Source organism: Acomys russatus, chromosome 25 (assembly GCF_903995435.1).
Source record: "Acomys russatus chromosome 25, mAcoRus1.1, whole genome shotgun sequence".
NCBI lineage: Eukaryota > Metazoa > Chordata > Mammalia > Rodentia > Muridae > Acomys > Acomys russatus.
The window spans coordinates 3457455-3481258 of NC_067161.1; the positions used below are offsets into that span (position 1 = coordinate 3457455).

The following is a 23804-nucleotide window of genomic DNA, read 5'->3' on the forward strand; positions in this document are numbered from 1 at the left end:
CAATGGAAAGTTTATCAGTGTTTTTCTTTGTTGTTGTTGTTTGTTTTTGTTTACAAATTTTATCAATAAAAATATTATGGGGAGAATTCTGGACATGAGGTTGCTGTAAAGACTTTAAATGTCATACTGATAATGCTGGAATTCCTTATTCACAAGAAAATGTTTTTAAATTAACATTATTAAGAAGTGATATGCCATCCTTCAATTTTGCCCTATTGGGAAATTTATAGAGTACTTTGCCCAATTTTTTCTTATTGAGAATTTTACTCATGATCCTCTAAAAGGGAAAGGAAGAGAAATGAGAGATGAACTACAACATAACAACACAGCGTCAAGCTTCTATGAAACTTCCAGTACGTATGTGGCAAAGACAGATCACTTCTGCACCCAACAAGGGCGTGGAAGGCAGCTCTGACATGTCTTCATCTCTCCTAGAGGAAGGTTTTGTTCATTTGGGTTCTGTTGTTTATTTTAAGCCAGGGTTTGACTCTACCCCAGGATGGCTTCAAACTTTCTATGTAACCAAAGGTGACCTTGAATTTATGGTCTTCATTGCTTCTACCTCCCTGACGCTGGGCTTATAGGCATGCATCAGCACACCTGACACGTGTTGGCCTGGGCACTGGCCCAAGGCTTCTGGACCTTAGGCAAGCACTCTGCCAACTAAGTTACATCTCCAGCACTCTGCTGCATTATTTTTTTCTCTTAAAATGTATTATGTCCAGGCCTGGTGTCTCAGGCCTTTAATCCCAGCACTCGGGAGGCAGAAGCAGGTGGATCGCTGTGAGTTCAAGGCCAGCCTGGTCTCCAAAGCAAGTCCAGGACAGCCAAAGCTACACAGAGAAACCTTGCCTTGAAAAACAAAAAGAAAGAAAGAGTTATGATTAAAGCTGGACACTGGTGGCCATGGGCTTATTCCCAGCAGTTGAGAGGTACAGGCAGGTGAATTTTTTTGAGTTCAAGCCTTACCTGGTTAATCTATTGAGTTCCAAGCTAGCCAGGGCTGCACAGTGTGACCCTGTCTCAAAAAACCAAACAACAAAGTTTATTGGTGTGTGTGTGTATGTGTGTGTGTTTATCACACACTAGTGTGTTTGAAGGCAAAAGCTTGAAGTGTGCACATATGGATGTCTGAGGATGAGAGTTTTGTAGAACAAATGCTTTGTCCTGTGGTTCTTTCAGCCTGCATAATTTCTTACAGGGCAGATGACGCAGGCGAAGGACTCAGCTGGCTTTATCAAGTCTAATACCTAAGCTCTATTTTTCTCTAAATGTAATTATTTGGCTATGTAATCCCTCTGATACTGATGCCCTCAGTGGTGTTTAAAGGTTGCAATGAGTTCGTCAGATGGTGCACACATTTCTGGTCAAGGAAGTTTTATTTTGTCTGCATGTTTTTGAGATGGTGGTCTATGTTGCCCAGACTGGCTCGGAACTCCTGGCCTTAAATGATTCCTCCCTCAACACCTCCTATAACTAGGATCACACAAGAAAGTAGTTTGAAGGCATTGTCTTTGAAAGCTAACTCAGAGATGTAAGTTACAAGTTTTTTTTTATTTATTGCATCAGTGTGTATTTGTAGGAAAGAGAAAGGTGTGCAAATTCCTGGTGTCTGACTCTTGCAGCCTTTGTAGTTGCATTTCAGTGATACTTTGAAAGATCGTGCTCCAAGTATTGACATGGAGCTCCTGTCAAGCTCACCAGTGTGCTGATGCCGTTCCTCTTAGGAGAGAGCTTATGTAATAGAGTGATATAGAATAACTTGGTCTCCTTTAAAACGTTTGTTTCAAATGAGTGTTACCCAGATGGGACTTGAATTTTAAAGATTTCTAATGTCTTAAACATGGCCTAAATGGCTTTTATGTGTTTGTGACCTTTGTTACACTTCTTTTTTTATGTATATGAGTCTTTTTCCTGCATGTATGTCTGTGTACTGTGTGTAGGCAATACTTGTACAGGCCAAAAGAGGCTGGGGCTGGAATTACAGATTTTTGTGAGCTACCATGTTGTAAATCAAACCTGGTTTCTCTGGAAAAGCAGTCATGCTCTTAATTCATGAACCCTTTCTCCAGTCCCTGTTGAGATAATTATTTATGTTTGTAATACTTAAAAGATATGTCATACTGGCAGATTTTGTTGATTGGCTTATGACTACTATAGGTATATTTGTAAAATAGATCCTCTGTACAAACCAAGAAACCAGGGTAAGCCAGGCATGGTGGTGCATGCCTTGGATCCCAGCACTCAGGAGACAGAGTCAGGCAGATCTCTGAGCTCGAGGCCAGCCTAGTCTGCATCGTGAGTTCTAGGACAGCCAGGATTATGAAGAGAGAGCCTGTTTCAAAACAGCAACAAAAGGAAATCAAGGTATACAGAGGACTTGACTACCTGGGTGAGGTCTGAACTGTAGCCTGAGTCCTCCAATTCCTCGAGGTCTTTATTATCCTCTTTCATTCCCCAAAGTAATGTTTGAGGGCCCTGAACTGAAAATTTAGTATCTGTTTGTTAATTTAAAACTTCAGTTATTTAATGTTTGTTCTTTAGTTTGTTTTTTTGAGATGGAGTTTCTCTGTGTAGTCCTGGCTGTCCTGGAGCTTACTATATAGACCAGGCTGGCCTCAAAATCACAGAAATCCTCCTGCCTCTGCCTCCCCAGTGCTGGGATTAAAGGCATGTGCCACCATCACTGGCAATAGTTTCTTTATGTCACTTAAAAACTCCTTTCAGAGGTAAGAGGATCTCTGTGAGTTTGAGGCCATCCAGGGCTCTGTGTAACAAAGAAACCCCATCTCTCAAAACGCTTTCATGACAGAATTTGGCTATAATTTTATTTGTTTTTTTATGAAAGGCTCAAAGAAATAACAATAAAAGACAAGAGCATAGCTCTCAGTGCATTTTACAACAGTAGGTTGCTATTTCTGGTTACTTTGTTGTCAGTACTTATTCTGCAGAATGGAGAATGGTCTGTATTTGATAATCACAAGATTAAGGTGGTAAGATCTACGATTTTCTTCCTAGATAAGCACTAGTATAATCCAAGCTTAAGCCTCATGAGCATTGGCAGAAACTGCAGTGAGCTTTCCCAGGGACACAACAGAGAAAGACGAGCGCTTTAAGTCATGTCCTACAAGCATGGTAGATTGTGCTTCCTGCAGTTACTCCTACTTTATTCTCAGACGGTTCTTCCTGCCTGTTTGCTTATACGCAGGAGGATGTAGTTTATTACTATGGACAACATAGTCAAAGAGAATGTGGGTCATAGTTATCTCTGTGGCCTTGAAGTAGATTGAAGAAGGACTAGGACTGATGATGATGAAAGTTTGTTTTTAAGGATCATCTCTCCAGTATTGGTGGCTTTCATATCAAGTGCTTTATCTTTAAATCTCATGGCCAAAATCATCTGATTTTACCTTACAAGATACCTACAAAATGCCAGCAGTTTTATTATTTAGAACTTTTACCTTGTATTTGTTACAAAATACTTTCTAAGCCTTTTTGTGGATTACTGTAATTTACCTAAGGTGAATTATTTAGCATATGTCTTTATTCTTAACAGTTTGACAAACTAAGTTGTTTTAAAATTAAGCAGGATGAAAAAAAGGCCTAGGCATCTTCAGGAGTGTGTGTTTTAGTTGAGAGAAAACCTGAGATTTTGCAGAAAAACATGAATGCCCAGCCCCTAATATATTGTTTTTAGCCACAAATCTGTCTGAGTGTTAAGTAGGATTTTTGTCAGTTCATAGTTTTATACCACTATAAATAAGGTAGTTTTAAAGTGAATTAACATCAAGGCAGAAATGGTTCAAGTGCCAGTGAGTAAAAGCACTGTAAGGTAGCTGGAGAGATGTCGCAGAGGTTAAAAGGATCAGTGGATCACATACATACATGTAGTCTAAAAAAGAAAGTAGGGAACAGGATTTTTTTTTTTAAAAGCACAGCAAGAGCTGGGCACAGTGACACACACTTGTAATCCCAGCTCAGGGAGGCAGAGGCAAGAGGATCTCTTAGTTCAAGGCCAGCCTGGTCCACAAAGGGAGTCCAGGACAGCCAAGACTGCACAGGGAAACCTTGTCTCAAAAAACAAAACAAAAAAAAGTGCAGTAAGATAATTGTTCATAAGGCCACTAGAGGGTGTGTGCCATCTGCAAATAGTGCCTGTTTCCTCAACAGGAAGCAAGCTTCAGAAAACAAACAGGAAGTACTAGTCTGATTAGTGTCCTGCTCTACATGTCTGTGTGAACTTTAGAATACATCCTTATTTAACAGTGGGGTCTTTGCAGCCAGGCGTGGTGGCGTGCACCTTTAATCCCAGCACTTGGGAGATAGAGGCAGTGGCTCTTTTATAGCAAGTTTCAGGACAGCCAAGGCTACTTGGAGAGACCCTGCCTGGGAAGGTGTGGGCAGGAAGGGAGGGAAGGAGAGAGAGAAATTTTGCAGATGTAATTTATCAAAGGTTTTATGAATAAATCACTCAGAATTTGGGATGAAATCCTAAATCCAGTGACTGGTGTGTTGTTGGAACAGCTGGCTTAGAGGAGGACTGTTAAGGCTGGGGCCAGCACTGGAGTACTGCAGCCTCAAAGCAGGGCAGGCCTGGACCTTTGTGAAATGGAAGAAGCAAGAAAGATAACTCACCCTACCCCCACCCCGCACACCCCAAGACCCAGTTCTCCAGAGAGAAGGGAGAATGATTGCTGTGGGACTGAGCCAATTATTTGTAGTAATTTGTCAGGACAGCCCTAGGGAATGAGGCAAGTTCAGATCATAAGTGCCATGAAGTGAGAGCAGTGATCTGGGGACAGCTATTTTAGAAGACAGGAAGTCTTCACTAGGAAAAGATATTCGAACAGGAACCGAAACAAAATGAAGCTTGTGTGATCTGACCAGACAAGACCTGAGGAAACTGGAAAATACAGAGCCCCCAACTGTGGAGCTTGCAGACCGTGCCACCAGAGGAACTGGCATGGGATGGTGAAGTGGAGCGTGTTCAGACCCTAAAAAAATCTCAAACTTGAGATTTAAAATCTCATCATGAGACAGACCGGAGTGGGACAGCTTCCTCCCTGTTTTCCATGCTGCCTTGGAGCAGGTGGTCGCAGGTAGTCAGTTACATAGCCCAGCACCTGGAATTCCTCCCATGCAAATAGAGCATCCTAGTCTCAGCTAGTGGATTACTACATTCACCCCCAAATACTCTTGCCACTGACCAAGGTTTATATAGTCCCTGTCCACCTCAAATAAAGCAGCACAAGCCATTTCACCAAAGATTGTTTGAGAGTGGCTGAATTCACTGAGCTATAACCCTTTTGGGGAGCTCCCCGCCCCCAAGCATTAGTCCTTGGCCCTGGGACCCACCTGCCTAGTCAGGCTCCTGCTGCTGTGCTGCCCAGCCTCTTGGAGCCCAAATTCCCGCTGTTGCCTGACCTGGCACTGGCTGCTGAGCTGGCCCCACCCCGCTGCTACAATATCCTGCAAAGCAAAAGAGCTGTAACACTTCAACTTTTGGAGATCTTCCTCTCCTTCACTTGCAGCCAGGCTGGAATTCTACAGGACCTACTGCATCATCCTTTTTGGCTTGGTGTTTGGTGGTGTCGTGTGGCATCTGTGGCATCTGGGCATCTGGAGGGACTGAGTGGAAATGCTGAACCACATTTGGGCCAAGGAAAAATGACAGTGGGAGATGAGGTTTCAGGGCTGTTCTGCCCCTGTTGTGTCTCCAAATGACACTGCCAGTTGTTGGCTGAATAAGAAATAAGCAGTAGTCAGGTGGTGGTGGCACACACCTTTAATCCCACACTCAGGAGGCAGATCTCTGTGATTTGAGGCCAGGCTAGTCTACAGAGCGAGTTTTAGAACAGCCAATGCTACACAGAGAAACCCTTTCTTACAAAACAAAACACCAAAAAAGAAAGAAACAGGCAGTTGGCTTGTTTCCTGGAGAGCTGGTTAAGCCTCTGGAAATAAGAGATGACAGAATCTAAGCCTAGTGTCTGCTGCCCAGTGCCAGGTTGGCCCAGGTCTTTCATCTACCCTCTCCAGAGGGGATCTGTGAGGGCATTAAATACAAGGTTAGAGTTGTCTGCTGCAAGCTCATAGATGTGTTTGCAGCTGAGCACATAGAGGCTCGGGTCTAGTAAAGTCTGTGTGGAGATATACCATTGTTTTTACTCAGAGCTTTTTTCTTTTTCTTTTTAAAGACAGGGTGTCTCTGTGTAGCCTTAGCTGTCCTGAACTCACTTTGTAGTACAGGCTGGCCTTGAACTCAAACAGATCCACCTGCCTCTGCCTCCCAAGTGCTGAGATTAAAGGTATGTGTCACGCCAGGCATGGTGGCACACACCTTTAATCCCAGCACTTGGGAGGCAGAGGCAGGCGACTCGCTGTGAGTTCAAGGCCAGCCTGGTCTACAAAGTGAGTCTAGGACAGCCAAGACTACACAGAGAAACACTTTCTCGAAAAATCAAAAAACAAAACAAAACAAAAATTTTCCTATCTTGGTGCTTCTAAAATTCTGGACGTAAATCAATATCCATTGATATCTCATCTTTAACAACTTAAAACATCTATCTAGACCTAAAAACATCTTAACTCCTAAACAACTAAGCTTAATTGTAAAACTAAATTGTCTGGCCTTCAACCCCATCAGAGACTTGAGAAGGAATAAAATTAATTATCTGAGTAGACAGGAAGTGCAGGTTAGCAGCTTCATATATATGCTCTTAACTGCTGAGCTGTCTCTCCAGTCCCACCGGTTGTGTTTTAAAAAGATAGTATTTTGGGGCTGGAGAGATGGCTCAGTGGTTAAGAGCACTGCCTGCTCTTCCAAAGGACCCAGGTTCAATTCCCAGCACCCACATGGCAGCTCACAACTGTCTGTAACTCCAAAATTTGACACTCGCACACCAACGCACATAAATTAAAATTAAATATTTTTTAAAAGATAGTATTTTACAGTTTGTACAACTTTTAATCATCTTGTACAATCAGTATGAAGAAGCTTCTGTTCTTCATACCTTTGACAATGAAGAACGAAAATGATTTTTCTCTGTTCTGCATTGTGCTTTTTGGTGAATTTACTTGCTCAGAGTCTACTTGACAGTTTCAATGCCAGTTCCTCTGAAGACAACAGCTTCTTCATCCACACTCTATATGTGGTAGCAGTAGGGCTGAGAGTTAGAGGATTAGCCTAGCACACATAAAAGCCCTGGGTTTCAGTCCCCACCACTGGCAAAAAACTAAAAATTGCCACAGTGAGAGTAAACTTTATACTTAAATGCTCTCAAAGGGCACCGCAAATGGTCCAGGTGCTTTTCATTTTCAAAGACTGAATAACATGGAAGGCAGTAAAGACTGTTCAGTGGGTAAAGGCACTTGTTCCCAAGCCTAACAACCTGAATTTGATCTCCAGCACCTACATAGCAAAGGAGAGAACTGACTCCTAACTACTGTCTTCTGACCCAAACATTTCCATGGCACATGCCAACACTCACAAACAAATATAATTAATTACAGTTGAAGGGGAAAAAAGGATTTAATTTGGATTTTCCTTGAAGAATCAGAATTTGTATTCATTTGTGTACGTGTTTGTTCACTTTTATTTTGTACCTGCAACTGCATGCATGCATGGAATGGATAAATACATATCTATGGATTATAGTATACATGTTCCTTTCCATGAACCTACCTAAGTTAATATGATGTGGAAAGAGAAACAAAACTCACATGAAGCATTTATTTATTAATATTTAGAACTATATCACTCTATTGGCTTCAGTTTAGGAGAGTGATCAGAAAGAAGTTTAAATGTGTCATATTAGTTTCTATTTTTGTGCAATATTAACAGTTCCTAGAATTCCTGAAGTTTTTGTCTTTTGTTGTTGGTAGGAAAGCTTATTCTGTTATGGAATGTCTAGAAACCTTAAGATGGCAAATGTGCTGTGTTGTGAGTCCATTGTGGGCTGGCTCGCATATGGAGCCGGACAAAAGGCATTTAGTTTCTAGTGTTTGCATTTGTGCTGGGGCTGAGGTTGCATAGAAGAGTGTGTCTTTAGCCACGTCGGATGTCTTGGGTTCCATCCCCAGCACTGCAAATGAATGAAAAAACAGCTTTTTTATTTCTTTAGTTTGAGAAACTGACTGCCAGTTTTTTCTAGATGTTAGGATTAAACATTTCACCTCAGTTTTTTGTTTTGTTTTTTAAGACTGAAGACTAGTTGGGTTAATTGAATCTAAAGAGTTAACCAGATAGTTTAGATTGAAAAGAAGAATTCAGTATAGTTCAGAAATGTCCTCTTTTTTTTTTTTTTTTGGTTTTTCGAGACAGGGTTTCTCCGTGTAGCCTTGGCCATCCTGGACTCACTTTGTAGACCAGGCTGGCTTCGAACTCACAGCGATCCGCCTGCCTCTGCCTCCCGAGTGCTGGGATTAAAGGCATGCGCCACCACGCCCGGCCAGAAATGTCCTCTTTTGTGCCATATACTTATTTTTTTTGCAGGGGGGGGGTGCTTTTTTGTTGTCTGAAACAGGATTTCCTGCAGCCCAGGTTGGCCTCAAACTCATATGTAATAACTTGGAACTCTTGGGGTTTTTTGGTTTTTTGGTTTTTTGTTTTTTTTTTTTTTCCGAGACAGGGTTTCTCTGTGTAGCCTTGGCTGTCCTGGACTCGCTTTGTAGACCAGGCTGGCCTCGAACTCACAGCGATCCGCCTGCCTCTGCCTCCCAAGTGCTGGGATTAAAGGCGTGCGCCACCACGCCCAGCTCATAGCTTGGAACTCTTTATCCTCCTGTTCTTACCTGCCAAGTACCCACCATGCTGGACCATTTCTTTGCTTTTTAAATTTATTTTTACTTATTGTGACAAGGTCTCACTGTGTAACCCTGGCTGGCCCCAGAACTCACTATATAGAACAGGCTGGCCTACTGTTTCGGTTTTGTGAAGGCTGGAATTACAGGCTTGAGCCACCATGACTGGTTAACGCTAGTTTTAAATATTTGAATCCAGTTTTGTTCCAAGGATCTCTCTCTCCAGTTACCTACTAAAAGCATGGTGCTGAGGATGTTAGGACTAAAAAGAGCTTGTCTATATCAGACTAGTGCCTTAGGGTTGCAGGCTTTGCCTTTACTGCTACTATGTGAAGTATTGGCCCTGCTGCCAGCATGAAACCACCACTTACATGAAGGTCACACCAGGACCACGGCTCAGCTCCTGGAGCTTAGGCGAGAGCTTAAGACTTCTGACTCTAGCCCCGTCATTCTTTCCTCAAGGGTCTCACAACTGCTAGGCTCTTTAGACAGGTGTGATTGCCACAGAACAAAGCCAGGCAAGGGTGCCATGCCACCATCAAAGAGAGCAAGCAAAGCAGATGTATGCTGGGAAACAGCTAACTGGCTTGGCATATTGAAGGGCCATTCTGTGCTAAGCTTAGAGGAGTAGGCTAAGCAAACGGCCTTGAGTTTGAGGATGGTAGAGAAGGAAGGCTGGAGTTGGGTCTCTGTAGGGAACCAGACCAGAGAGAGGCCTTGCCGTATGCTGGTATTGGATGCAAAAAAAAGAAGGGACCTGGTTACAGATGAAGCCAGTCAGATATAATGTTTTCTACCAAAAGGGGAAGGTAAATTTGGAGAGGAATTGATTTAAAGAGAAAACCAAGAAAGGTACAGTGCTGTTACTGATATAGTTGACCCACACTCAACCACAAGGAATGAGGATCTGAACATGGTGAGGTTTGGTGCCAGGGCTCTGCTGCAGCAGAGGTGGAAGGGTCTGCTTAGGGGGCAGTAGTGTCAGCTTTGCTGCCTGGGAAGGATGCTGCGCTCCTTCCCTCACTGCAGGAGCTGGCCAAATGGAGAGGAAGTGCACCATAGCCCCCAGCCTTCCTCAGGTGGTCAGGGTTAGAAAATGCAATGCACTAATATACTCACCAGCATGCCTGGCATCATGTTTTCATATACTTAAGGTAGCAGCTCTTAATCATACAGCTGACAATGCCCCGTCACCTAATTGTGCTCTTGTTCCTGCAGCCTGGAGTAATCGGCTTCTTTGAGTTCAGTGGCTCACCCCAGCCTCCTGGTTACTTGACCTTCTTCACCTCTGCATTGCATTCTTTAAAGAAAGGTAAAGCTCATTTGCATTAAGACATTGGTGCCTTAACTAGAGATGTACTAATTTTGACATGTTTTGGCATATAGTATCTTTATGATTATATTTTCTAATTTTTTTTGGTTCCTTTTTTCAATGTCTTTTTAATAAATGTCTCATTTAATTTCTATTAAGAAAGCATTGTACTGTTCCAAATATAGGTGGTGGCACTTGCCTCTAATCCTAGCACTTGGGAGGCAGAGGCAGGTGGATCTCTGTGGGTTCCAGGCCATAGGGAGACACTGCTTAAAAATAAATAAATAAAATAATCAAATATATTATTTTACATATTTACATAGTATACATGGTATATTATTATAAAAATAAAGTTTGATGACAAACTGTTTTGTGTTTTAAATTTAATTTGTATTGTTGTCATCTTCTAATGGGAAGTGACAGGTTTTGATTTGACTCAGTGCTTACCTAATCTACTAGTTGGCTATGCTATTCCATATAACTTAGCAGGACCCGCTTCCTTCACAGGGTGGTTTCCAAAGGTCACAGGTATGCCACAAGCTTGCTGTCAGCTTCTCTCTATGCAGGTCCACATTGTGTGTACTAATTCCATATCCTCTCCCACTTTCCATATTGTTTTGTGTTCTCTTAAGGTCATGGTTGAGTCTGTCAGTTCTGTTGGATACATTCATCTGCGCCCTTGTCATTCTTGTGTTCCCATGGTGGTGCTTTACCCACACCCAGACTAGACAGTGTGCACTAAGCTGTTTTCAGTCTCTGCCTTCCTCCTCCTCCCAGGGTACTTTTGCAAATGTTAGTCCTATCAAGAAGACAGAAGTGCCTCGAGCCTTCTTCTCTCCGACTCTTATTCATCCTTCAGGGGCCAGCTCAAATAACACTCTTAAAATCAGCCACCAGTAAGCCCCTCCCCCAACCTACAACGAGTTCCTTGTTGTTTCTAGGACTTAACACAATGCACGGGTGCATTAATACATGTAATTACAATTTGCTTAATGTCTTCTTACCCAGACTCAGGTTTCTGGGAGTAGGGAGCATTTGTTTTCTCCAGTGGCTGACGTGCAGCGGGGTTTTGCCAAGTGGGTGATCACATTAATGGCACACCATGTTACTCCAGTAGATTAACCATCTGGTTTTTACTGGATGTTAGATTACTTCAGGTTTAAAGACTTACATCAGCGTATCATTATTATATCAAACAATTATATCACTAACCATTTTATTGTGCACATTGTCTTGGGGTTTTATGCACAGAGAACTGACTCTGCTCACATTGTCTTGTCTGGGAGGTCCTGGGGGAGTGTGTCTCTGTCCGCCTGAAAGATTGAGCGCACAGCTTCAAGTGACTAAGGCTTAATGAACCTAACACTTCATTTTCCCTGTACTGGGGACTGGGCCAACTGTCGTAAACACTCTTTCACTCAGCTACATCCCCAGCCCTCTCTACACTGTTATTTTGAAACAAGGTCTCACTAAGTTGCCCAGGCTGGCTTTGAACTTGCAATTCTCCTGCCTCAGCCTGCCAATGAGATTGCAGGGCTGTACCATGAGGTCTGGCTCCAGGTTTGAATTTTAAAAACAAAATACAACTTAAATAAATTTAAAAAGCACACATTCAAAGCTCTTCGTGGAAGACCATAAATAAAATTATATATGAGAGGGAACACAGTGATCCCTAAAATGAAAGCAGCATTTACATTCCTGAGCTGAATGGGCCTCTCTCAGGATCTCGAAAGGTTGTGTTGTTGTTGTCATCTTGTTTTTGTTTTTTGATTGTTTATATTATAGTCTGCTATACCGAGTTAGTGAGAAACGAGTCATTCATCTTAAACTGCTTTTTCATTTGGAGTTTTTCAGATGGAAAAGCCTTTCCAGATACAAGATGGCAGCCTTCCTTCTCTCCCTCCCTTTCTTCAAGCTAGATGAGGGTAAAACAGGGATGAATAACGTGGGAGTGCTCAAGAGAGACAGAAGGCTAAAAGTTACTCTAATTAATCATACTGGTAGCACTTACCGTCCTAGCTGCTCAGGAAACTGGGGGAGGAGGATCGTTTGAGGCCAGTCCTGGAAAACATAGCAGGACCCACTTTCCAGTACAAAAAAGATAAAACAGAAACACAGCAGTGCAGTTTGGTAGAGCCTCCCCTCTACTGTGTGCAGGGACCCTGGGTTTTATTCTCAGTACCACAAAAGCAAACAACACAAATGCAGACACCTCAGAAATACATATGAATGTGCTGGGTGATGACCAGTGTTTGCAGGAAGATTTCTCTGATGATAGACATGGTCTGACTTATGTTTTCTATGTCCCTACACAGTGCTGTGATTCTAGCTAGGTCTTAAAATCTTGCTGCATGTCAGGTGTGTTCGAGGTGGCACATACCTTTAATCCCAGCACTCAGGAAGGCAGAGGCAGATGGATTTCTGTGAATTCGAGGCCAGCCTGTCCTACAAAGCAAGTCCAGGACAGCCAAGGCTACACGGAGAAACCTTGCCTGGGGTGGGTGGGGGTGGGTGGGGAATCCTGCTGCAAATTCAAGTGTGTGGGAGCTGAGAGTCATGCTAATTCATACTAGTTCACCCCACTTTTTTGTGACTAAGTTCCCACTTAAGCTTAATGAACCATTTTCTTAAGAAAAAGACTCATTTGGAATTACTTTTTTTCCCCTTAATATGTCTATCCTGAAGGATTACCTAAGAAGAGTCCTGCCTTGAGCACTGGGTTTCGCCCTTTCCTCTCTCTGACTCTGAGAGACAGTTGTTTTCCTTATGGTTGATAACAGGTGCACATAAGAGAAATGTGTGTATACTTTTTTAATGGACCAGTTTCAACTGTTAATTGTAGGCCACTCTCTTGTTTAGACTATGCGTGCAGATTGAGGCCTGGGAAACATTTGACCCACTCAGCATTCGCATATAGAGCTGAATGAAGTGCTTAGACTATTGTGTAGGGAGCAAATGCTCCGGTTAAATGCATGTGTCTTCTCACTGCCTTGATAGCTTTTTGGGGAGGGCAGGCTAGGAGATCCTAGGACTCAAAAGTCGGGCCTTACTCTTGCTAAACCCATCTTACTGACTTTTAAACATTGTTTTGGAGGTTAGGCTTGGTGGCACACAGCTTTAATCACAGCATCTGGAGGCAGAGGCAGCAGGATCTCTGAGCTTGAGGCCAGCACACTGCGTATCAAGCTTCAGGACAGCCAAGACTACACAGAGAGACCCCATGTCAGAAAGTAAAATTCTTAGAAATAGGATGCTGAGTTCTGGGTTGCTGGGGCTCTGCTAAGCTCACAGTTGCCTGCAGAGGTATGAGGGTGCAATTGCAAGGTCAGCCTTACCACTGCCAAATGGCTATTGTTCGATGTCTTTACACATTAGGTTAAAGGAAATTAGGGCAAATTGGTTTACTGTCTTAGCCCTGCAGTGTGCTCCGCTATCCCTCTTTACTGTTTGAACTTTGTTCTTTTGCTTGGTTGCATGTGTTATTTTCCTGTGCTCAGTCAGCTTTGCTGCCTCTGTGTCAGCTGATGTAATTTTCCAGCTAGCAGATACCAACAAGGACCCCTTGTTGTATTTCTGCCCATTTTTTTTTCTAGCCTCTTTACTGCTAAGAAATAGTGCTAGCATTAGTGCTATTTAGGTGATGTTTTTTGTCTATGTTTGTATATGTACATATGTGTGCCATGTATGCACAGGTGCCAACAGAGGCCAGAAGAGGGAGCTGGAGCTCATGGAGCTGGAGTTACAGGTTGTTACAGGTTGTGAGCCACCTACAGCGAGTCCTCTGGACAAGTAATAAATAATACGTGCTCTTAACTGTCGAGGCATCTCTCTAGCCCAACTAACATTAATTTTATATACCAATGTTGGACTTTTCCTGTAGTTGAATCTTAGGTTCTGATCCAGATTTGGCATTGCATACCTACAATACCAGCACTTGGGAGGCAGAGGCAGAAAGAAAGATCTTAAATTCAAGGTCAGCTTAGGCTGCATTGCAAGATCTTATCTTAAACAAACACACCAAATGGTCCTTTTTCTTGATTTATTTTTTTCTGAAAATCCTAGTATATATTTTTTTAATTCAACAGTTATTTATTTAGCACTTTCCACTACTTGGCTTTGCTTTGGCCTAAATGTGGAGCATAGTTGACATTTCCCCTCATAGTGGCTTAGTGTGCCATTTACAGGAGACTGCACTTTTCTGTCATGGCAGGGCCTGCTTTACCTCAGACCATAGTCTGTCCTGTTTATGGGTCTGTCCTAGTGTTTGTTCTTAGTGTAGATTTCTACTTTGTGCTGCTATTGACTGGTTGGTTCATTAGATGGTTTTACAATGTTATCTCATGTTGGCCTAGAACTTCCTTTGTAGACCAGGCTGGCCTCTAGTTGTCAGTTGTGGGCCTCTGCTTCCCAAGTACAGATTACAGACACACACCACCTATGCTCTGCAAGGTGGCCATTTCTGTGGCTTTCTAAGGTATTACTACTTGGTAAAGTATGATACGCTACTTCTCTAGTTCTTGTGGAGATATATGTAGATCTCCATGCCTTTGGCTGGTTTAGGATTGGACTTATATTAAGAATTGGCTTGACGTCAGTTCATAGGATCATAACGCTTCTTTCTCCGTCATTGAATGCTTCCTTTTGTTTCTTTTTTAAAAACAATTTATTTATGTATTTTTTAAATGTAGGTGTCCTCTGCCAGAATGTATACCTGTGGGCCAAAAGAAGGCATCAGATCCCTTTATAGATGGTTGTGAGCCACCATGTGGTTGCTGGGAACTCAACTCAGGACCTCTGGAAGAGCAGCCACTACTCTTAACCTGTGAGCCATCTCACTAGCCCTCCTTTGGATTCCTTTTTTCCTCTCTTCCTCCCTCTCCTTTCCTCCCTCCTTCCCTCCCTCCCTTTCTTTTTTTCTTTCATTTTTCAAGACAGGTTTTCTCTGTGTAGCCTTGACTGTCCTGGCCTCACTTTGTAAACGGCTGGCCTCACTTTGTAAACGGCTGGCCTCGAAGTCGCAACGATCCACCTGCCTCTGCGTCCCAAGTGCTGGGTTATGGTGTGCACCACTGTGCTCAGCCTCCTTTTCATTCTTAAGTGTCGGTCTTAGGGGTTCTCAGTAATGTTGCTTGGTCATCTCCAAGTGTTAAATATTTAACTCTGGGCCTGCACCCTGTATGGTTCCAGGACCTAAAGGAGAACAGCCCTTATCCTTACTCAGACACTTATTCTTAGAGCCACTCGGTGTCAAGTCTTTATTCTTTTTTTGCTTAAAGAAAATTGCCAGGTGGTGTTGGTATATGCATTTAACCCAGCACTCAGGAGGCAGAGGCAGAAACAGGCAGATCTCTCTTGAGTTTGAGACTAGCTTGGTATACAGACCAAGTTTCAGAACAACCAGGGGTACACAGAGAAATTCTGTCTTGAAAAGCCAAAGGACAAACAAATAAATAAAAGTTGGCCATGGTGGCTCATGATTATAATCCTGTCCTTTGGGAGGCAGAGGCAGGAGGTTTCCTATGAATTGAGACCAGCCTAGATTACAAAGTGAGACCTTGTCTTTTTTTTTTTTTTTTTTTTTTTTAAGATTTGTTTATTTAGTATATATGTATACAGTGTTCTGCCTGCATGGCTTCCTGCAGGCCAGGAGAGGGCATTACAGATCTCATTACAGATGGTTGTGAGCCACTATATGGTTGCTGGGAATTGAACTCAGGACCTCTGGATGTGCAGCCAGTGTTCTTAGCCACTGAGCCATCTCTCCAGCCTGAGATCTTGTCTTTAAAAAGAAAAAAAAAGAAAAGAAAAAAGAAAATTTAGTAGCATACAGGCTCAGTTGCTTGCATGTATTTTCTTTTCTTTTCTTTCTTTCTTTCTTTTTTTTTTTATCTTAAAGGAACATAATCTTAGTAGCCTTAAAAGAACACTTCAGCTCTAAAATGTCATGATCCTTCTACAGAAATCATAGGCCTATGAGGTAAGAATGGTTTTCAACATATTTAAAGGGTTGTCTTGAGGGAAAGAAGCCCTCACATGGCTGGCCTGATAAGCACATAATACAGCCTGAGATAGGTGAGGAGGGCTCCTAAGCCGACCGAAAAGCCTTCTTTCTCAGAAGGTGCAAAGGAGGGAGTTAAAGGGAGTGTTTGGATATTTAACACTGTGCCAGACTGTGGCTGTGTATATTTTTCTGTCATGAAGATACATGACAGCGCCTATTTAGCTCTGTAATTCATGTTGTTCTAAGATAATGTATCTAAAACTGCACTGCACTTTCCCTTTTATCCAGCTCACAAGAGAAAATGCTCAGCATTTACTTTAGCAGTGTCTATGTATCTGGGGCCAAATGCCATAATTTTTTCCTACACGGTTGCTTTAGCTTTATGTGAAGGATCATGAGAATATACAAGTGTCAAAGCTACATTTCTAGGGGAACATATAAATGCCAGCAATTCTTTACACAAAGGAAACAAACATGTTTGCAATGTGTCTTTTTGTTTTGTTTTGTTTTTTCTTTTCTTTTCTTTTTTCTTTTTTTGGTTTTTCAAGTCAGGGTTTCTCTGTGTAGCCCTCGTTGTCCTAAAACTCACTCTTTAGACCAGGCTAGCCTCAGACTCACAGAGATCCTCTTGCATCTGCCTCCTGAGTGCTGGGACTACAGGCCTGAGCCCCCACGTCTGGTCTTCTATTCTGTTTTCTAATGAAAGTAGCTATTACTCTTCCTTCCCTTTAGCATTTGAAAGGTAACATTTTGTCTTACTGATGTGGTTCATAGCTCAGAAGATGTGTGCTCTCCCTAATATAAACTGAAGTTCTAATATTTAATGCTGAATTTAAGGCAAATAGTAGTAAGGAAAACAGATTGAGATGACAACATTCAGAAAGTCCCCTAACAAAATCCTTGATGCGAGCCTGAGAGCCAGATTGACCTGAATGGAAACCACGGGGAATTTCACCTCCTTCATCTCCTTGTACCCTATGGGAGCTCCATGGTAGTGGTGACAGTGTGCACAGAACAGGAAGCATGACTAAAGCTGTCCCTAGGTAGGGTAGGTACATGGGGATTGGAGTCGGCTAGTCTGTTAGTGGCAAAGAGCCCCAACCTTCTGACAAATGGGCAGAAGGTGAGACTGGGGAGTCAAAGCAAGATGGCTGACCATTCAATGCCCACCAGACCGCACAAACATCTCATTACTTCTAGAACAAAAGAATGCATTTTGTAAGTGACAGAGAGGACTGTTGTAGAACATGCTGGTGCCTGCTTTAACAGGGTGCACTCACATTTTTCTTAGACCATAAGCTTCCTATGTTGAACCGAGTACTAATTATTCCCATGAGAATGCAAACTTGAGGTACTTTTTCCTGGAAAATGCCTACCATGTTCAAAAGAAGTTTAATTTTTATAAACTTCTTATGTGTGAGAAGTAAAGTTTTAGAATTGCAGTATGTTGGAGTTGTTAGGCCCTGCTTGGTGTGGGCAGCCTGTCCATAAGTTAAACTGGCTTTTGAACAGCCCCATGCAGCCCCTGGGTCAGGCTGTGATGTTTTATTCTGCTGTTGCAGCAGACTCCCAAACCAGTGTCCTCACCGGCTAGTTTCCTGTTCTTGGTCACAGCTATTCCCCAGGGTTCAGCCTTTTCCGGTACACAGTGTCACTTAAGCTGTGGCAGTTTAGCTTTACCTTAGGTGCTGCCTTTTTGTCCCTGATACCTTCAGCATCTGACCTTAATGTGTTGTACCATTTAATTTTTTTTAAAAAGGACTTGGCGAATGGCTCAGTGATAGAGTGTTTGCTAGCACGTGAAAGGTCCACCCATAGGACTGTAACACACACATCTCTCCCCCTTTCCCCTCTCATCAACTTCTTCTGTACAAGCTTGGTGCCTTTCAGGGGAGATTGACACTTGGGGTGAAGGTCTGAGTGCTGGGTATACTCTATGGTGGTATTGGGGCATCCTCAGCAGATAGAACCAGGAAGCCTGTGTTTATACCCACGTATATGAATGTAATCATTTTTACATCACATACATGTGTATAAATAAATGCTACCTTATACAATTCTCTCTGATTCCAGGAGGACACAGCAGGACTCACCTTAGCTGTCCCCTCCTGCAGTGCAATTTCTTACCCCATTAGTAAGAATCTTGGTTCCCGTGCTTGGCAATAAACTTGCGTAAAAAGATGTATTAGTAGTTTCAGGATTGCCAGTTTATAGCCTTGTGGGAAACCTTTTTAATGAGAATTATGGACTTAGCCCAGTTCTCTCTGTCCTTAGTTTTACAGCTGAGGTTGGTTCATTCTCCTCCACCCCCTCACTGTGCTGTTAATGATTTGCAGTTAGGTTTATCTGCTGGTGATGGCATTCTACAGTAGGTTCCCTCCATTTCCCTTGGTTTAGTTTTTGGATTATGTGAAATATGACTGTGGCTCTGAATCAAATGCACACAGCCCTGCTCAGGGATATGCAGGCATCCTCACAAACTACTCTTTTTACTTTCTGGTTTATTTTATGCCACTTAAACTTGTCAGGCCTGTGTTTAAGATTGTTTACCATGATAGAAAGGCGTTTCCACTCTTCTAGTCAACTGCTCTGGTCAGCAGCGGTGGCGTATGTCTTTAATCCCAGCACTCAGGAGGCAGAGGCCGGTGGATTTCTGAGTTCAAGGCCAGCCTGGTCTACAGAGAGAATTGTAGGACAGCCTGGGCTGCACAGAGAAACTCTGTCTTGAAGAATAACAACAACAAAAAAGGCTGGCAATGCTGGAAGGTGGGACTTGTAATTGAAGAAAACTTTTTTTTTTTTTTTTGGAAAACAGGATCTCATTATGTAACAGCTCAAGCTGACCTGGAACTCACTCTGTAGACCAGGTTGACCTCACGCTCAAAGATCTGGCTGCCTTCAGGTGCTGGAATTCAGAGTGTGCACCAGGCTTTGAAGGTGACACTTTATGTGTTGGACTCCTTCACATTTGTATACGTGGCTATTTGATAAGTTGGTAGCATTTGAAATTTAACTGATCTTATCTAACATCTACAATAAGGATAGGGGAAGGTGGGGAAGGACATCGTCTTTCCTACACTGTCTTACCCATCCCCCTTTAACATTGAATACTTTATTTTATAATTGTTCAAACACTACAGTATTTCATGTTCCTTGGAAAATAAGGAGGACTAAGCAGGTATGGGCACTTGCTACTGAGCCTGACTCCCTTAGTTCTGTCCCCAGAACCTACACCAGAGATTATCCTTTAACCCCTACACTCATGCTGTGGTAGATGCACACACAACAAACTAACATCCATCCACACATCCATCCATCCATCCACACATCCATCCATTTATTTATAATGATGAAGCATCACATGTGAGGATATGACCCTCTTTGTGCTCCAACACTAAACCAGCTTTACTCCTTTCAGATTCTTTTTGCTTTGTCTGCCCAGCTTGTTTGTAAGCTCCTCCTGGGTTCAAGCATTCTTTTTGCCACAGTCTTCAGACCCCTTTCAGATTCTTGATTTATTTCTAGTCCTGTGCCCATAAGAAAAGAATACTGTTTTCCAAGTGTGAGGCTTTTTGTTTTGTTTCTTTCAACAGAAGTTCTCCTGTCTTGGTGGTTTCTGTGCTTTTGGTAGCTTTGCCTTATCATTTCTCACATCTGTACAGCATCTGCTAGCACATGTCCGTGAATGTGACTTCTAGTACACATATGACATTGCTAGTGCTGTCCCTTCTTTGTTGTCAGCAGTCCACAAACTTCTCTTGTCAACTCTCAAATTTGCTCTGCTGGCCATTGATACTCTATATTTTCCAAGCCTTAAATTTCCAGCAGTTTGAAGGTCAGAAGTGGTCTTGTTCTGCTTTCCTCAGAGTGAGGCTGGGTATTTTTCCATGTAATGATTAGCCAGGTCCATTCACTTTCTGTGGTGTGCCCATTTTAATCATTTTTTAATTGTCAATTTGTGTGAGTTCTTTGTATATGCTAGATTCATTCATCTCACCTATATTTAGTGGCATGCAGTGCCACTCCGCTGCTTGCCTAGCATGCATAAAGCCTGGGGTTGGCCCTGTCAGCTGCTTGTGGTGGTACAGGCGGAGGCTAGATGACCAGACGTTCACAGTCATTCTCATCCAACCAAGGCACCAGCAGTAAACAAGAGCGTAAATGCCGAAGAGGAAACTGATGAAGGAAAATGTAAATAAACGAGTAAGACATTATAGGTACTTATATGTACCATGAAAATAAGATCGAGTCCCAACATCTCCCCAAAGCTTTCCTCCCCTGTGTGCTTGAATTAGGCAGGTAGTCAGGGAAGATGAGAGCAAGATGAGTAATGAGAAGGAGCTGGCCATGTCCACAGACACCAGCTTGTGCCTTGGTCCAGGGGTAGTCTTGTTTGAATAAGGGGAACAGGGTGGCAAGGCAGATAGGTCAGACTGCGGCCTGTGGATGTGCAGTCTCCTCAGCCCAATTTCCGCCCTGCTCTTTCCTGGGACAGGCCAGGTCAGCAACAGTCTTACCCTAGGGGACAGGTGTATTAGGACTGCTTCAGTGGGTTTGTGGTTGTTTTAAGGCCTAGGCCTGCTCTTTTAATAAAGGAAAATTTTCTGTTTCAGATTACCTAGGAACAGTACGATTTGGGGTTATCACAAATAAACATCTTGCGAAACTGGTATCCTTAGTACACTCTGGAAGTGTGTATTTACATAGACATTTCAACACATCACTTGTAAGTATTTCAAAATCACATTTGTATTAGTGCAGTGGTTCTTAACATTATGTAGGTCACAGACTCCATTGAGAACTGGATGAAATGTATGGACCTCTCCTTGGGAAAGATAATGTGATTTTATGTGCAAATTGAGACTTCCTATAAGCCCACTCTGGAGCCCTGCCCTGGTTGAGAACCTGTGCATTAGGGGCCTCTTGACTGTACTGTCTAGACCTTGTTTGCTTAGAGTCTTAGATTTTGGTACAGCTTTGCTAGTTGCCCTGTTGAATGAACTGTGGTTACTCAGTTGGTGATTCCTCACTCTAGGCCCATGTTCTCTGAGATTGGCATCCGCTGGGCACTGCTGTTGATTTGTTCTTGTATGGAGAGCAGGAATGTGAGGGGGTTTCCTCCTGCGCTCACACTGGAGTGTTGCCGTTCTTGTCATAGCACAGCGCCACGCCTCAGAGCTTCCCACCTCAGATATCCTAGTTCCCGTGCTCCCTCATTTCATGTGCTTTTTTCGTTGGAACTGCTGCCACTTACCTACTTCTTAGCACTGAGCTACACTGTGCCTTGCTACTTTCCCAGCCATTGCTGACAGCTTATTTTTCTGAAGTATTTTATTTTTAATTACATTTATTAATTAATTTTGTGACACACACACGTCCAAGGGCAATTTGCAGGAGTTAATTCTCTCCTACCATATATGTCCTAGGAATGGAACTCAGGTCATCAGACTTGGTGGCGAGTGCCTTTCCCCACTGAGCCTTCTCACTGGTCCTCTGAGGTGTTTCCATTGTTGACAGGATCACTGGCTTTCGGGTCCAGTGAAGATTTCCGCCCTTAGCTCAGGGTCATGGGTCTTTCCAAGCACTGTTGAGCACTCACCAAGGAGTGCCCCTTGCTTGCTAGTCATTTTAGCATCTGCCTAACTCTCATAGCTCAGATGTTGTGTATTTCACACACACACACACACACACACATATATATATTTCTACATTAAATGTATTTTTGTGTTTTCCAAATAGAATTGTTTAATGATGTGTTTTACCCCTCTACTGTCCTACACTGAGCATTTCTGCTGACTGCCTCTCCACTGCCTGCCCGCTCTCCTGTGCCTGTCTAGCTTTTCACTTCATCTGCTTTGCTAGCTCTCATTTCCTTACACCATTTTTTAGCCTACATGTATTTATAGCACAGAGCACTGAAGAGTAAATAGAGAAAAGGAGAACTGTGAAGTAACTTTGAAACTGTCCAGGCTTGCTGCCTCAGTTGGGTGCTTTCAGTTGTTTATCAGCAGATGCCTTTTATCGAATGAAGTGTTAGTGGAATAGCAATGTCTTAAAAAACAGCAGCCGTGAGCATGCTCACTGTGCGGTCATGTAGAGCTCCGTTCTGGGGTTATCATGCTTCACTTTGTGAAACCTTCCAAAGCACTCTGGGAATTGTTTGAAGCTTGTGGTTTATGTCATTGGGCTTTCAAAAAACAGAACAAAACAAAAATGCCAAGTGTCTCTTTCCTTCCTGCTACACACAGTGTGATATAGGGCCTTGTGTAAGCCAGGTCACTCACTGATTTACTCAAGTATCTGCTGAGTCCCTGCTCTGTGCCAAGAATTTGTCCCGTTACTGGGCTGACCTGAGCAAAAGCCTGTAGCCTCTGCCTAATAAAAGCTCCACTTTGGGTTCTCGGCAGTATTTGACAAGCCAAGGTAAAGATGTAACCTCCTGTAACCACAGGTGATAGACCTAGATAGGCACCATGTGGTACTCTGTAACTCTCCTTAGACAGGGTGATCAGGGGTCATTACAGCCACCTGAAGGCTGGGAGAGTATCTTTGGATAGGTGAGTCTACCTCGGGAGACAAAAGGTCAACCTGGTGAGATGAAAGTCACCACCTCCTGCTTTCTCCCTACTTGTGGCTTTGTGGAAGTCACAAAGTCTGAGTGTTGGCAGCAGTCATGGCCTCTGGGTGCCTTTTCCTCCCTCACAGTGCAGCTTGACCTGGCCTCTGGAGTATGGTGCTGGTACTTTGGCTTTGCCTTGTCATAGTCACCTCTGTTTTATTTTCTTACGTTTGTCTTTGGCAGGTCTTCCCCAGGGAAGTCATGAACTTCACAGCTGAGAACATCTTTAAGTGGGCCTCAGAAAACCAGGAGACCCTCTTCCGATGGCTGCAGCCCCATGGAGGCAAGAGTCTACTGTTGAACAATGAGCTGAAGAAAGGACCAGCACTCTTCCTGTTCATACCTTTTGACCCTTTAGCTGAGAAGCATCCTCTCCTAGATGAGGTAGGAGTCCTAGTGGCCCTGGCTCCTGTCATAGGTCTCCTTCCTCTAATCCATCGTCAAAGTGGCCGGCAGGAATAGTAGTGTGGCTCAGGGTTCTTTGCCTGGGACAGGGATTCCCCAGCTTCTCTGACCATCTTTATTTGTTGCTCTGGTCTGGGCTGAATAGGGGGAAAGGGAAATGAAATATCTTCCCCAGAGACCTAGCAAACAGCCCTCTTTCTCAGATGATTGCACTGACCTTCCTGTTTAGGGCGTGTTGGGAAGACAGGCAAGCTGAACGCATAGGAATGCTACTGTCGTGGGGCCTGGCCAGGTGCAGCTGCAGTGATGCCATGTCCCTTTTTCTCTAAACTTTTCTTGTTCTACAGAGAGATAGGTTTCCAGAGACAGATGCTGCCAGGAGTCTTCCCTCTCTCCTCTGCTTTCTGGGATGTCTGTTCTCTCTAGGCGTGAGTTTATTTTGTACATAGATCATTTGGAGGCATTTAGAGGAACAATAACAATCAGCAGAGAGCCTGGGGCTGCTAAATTGGATTTACTAGGGTTTTTTTCCCCTCAAGGATCCCTTAATTGGCCCAAACCAGAATCTGACAGTCACTGTACAGAGAGCAGGCCAGCAGACAGTGCCTGGGCCTGGGCCCCTTGGCACTGCTCTGGAGGCTGGGAAAGAACTTCTCACCAGACAG

General features: G+C 43.2%; 1 protein-coding gene across 1 annotated transcript in view; it reads left to right on the forward strand.

Annotated features, from left to right (window-relative positions):
* The window catches only part of Txndc11 (thioredoxin domain containing 11), a 63298-nt gene that overhangs the window by 20494 nt on the left and 19000 nt on the right, over positions 1-23804 (forward strand). The window contains exons 5-7 of the mRNA XM_051167348.1: positions 10021-10114; positions 20729-20841; positions 22918-23118. Of these exons, the coding sequence (XP_051023305.1) occupies positions 10021-10114; positions 20729-20841; positions 22918-23118 (408 nt within the window). The remainder of the gene's footprint in view (positions 1-10020; positions 10115-20728; positions 20842-22917; positions 23119-23804) is intronic.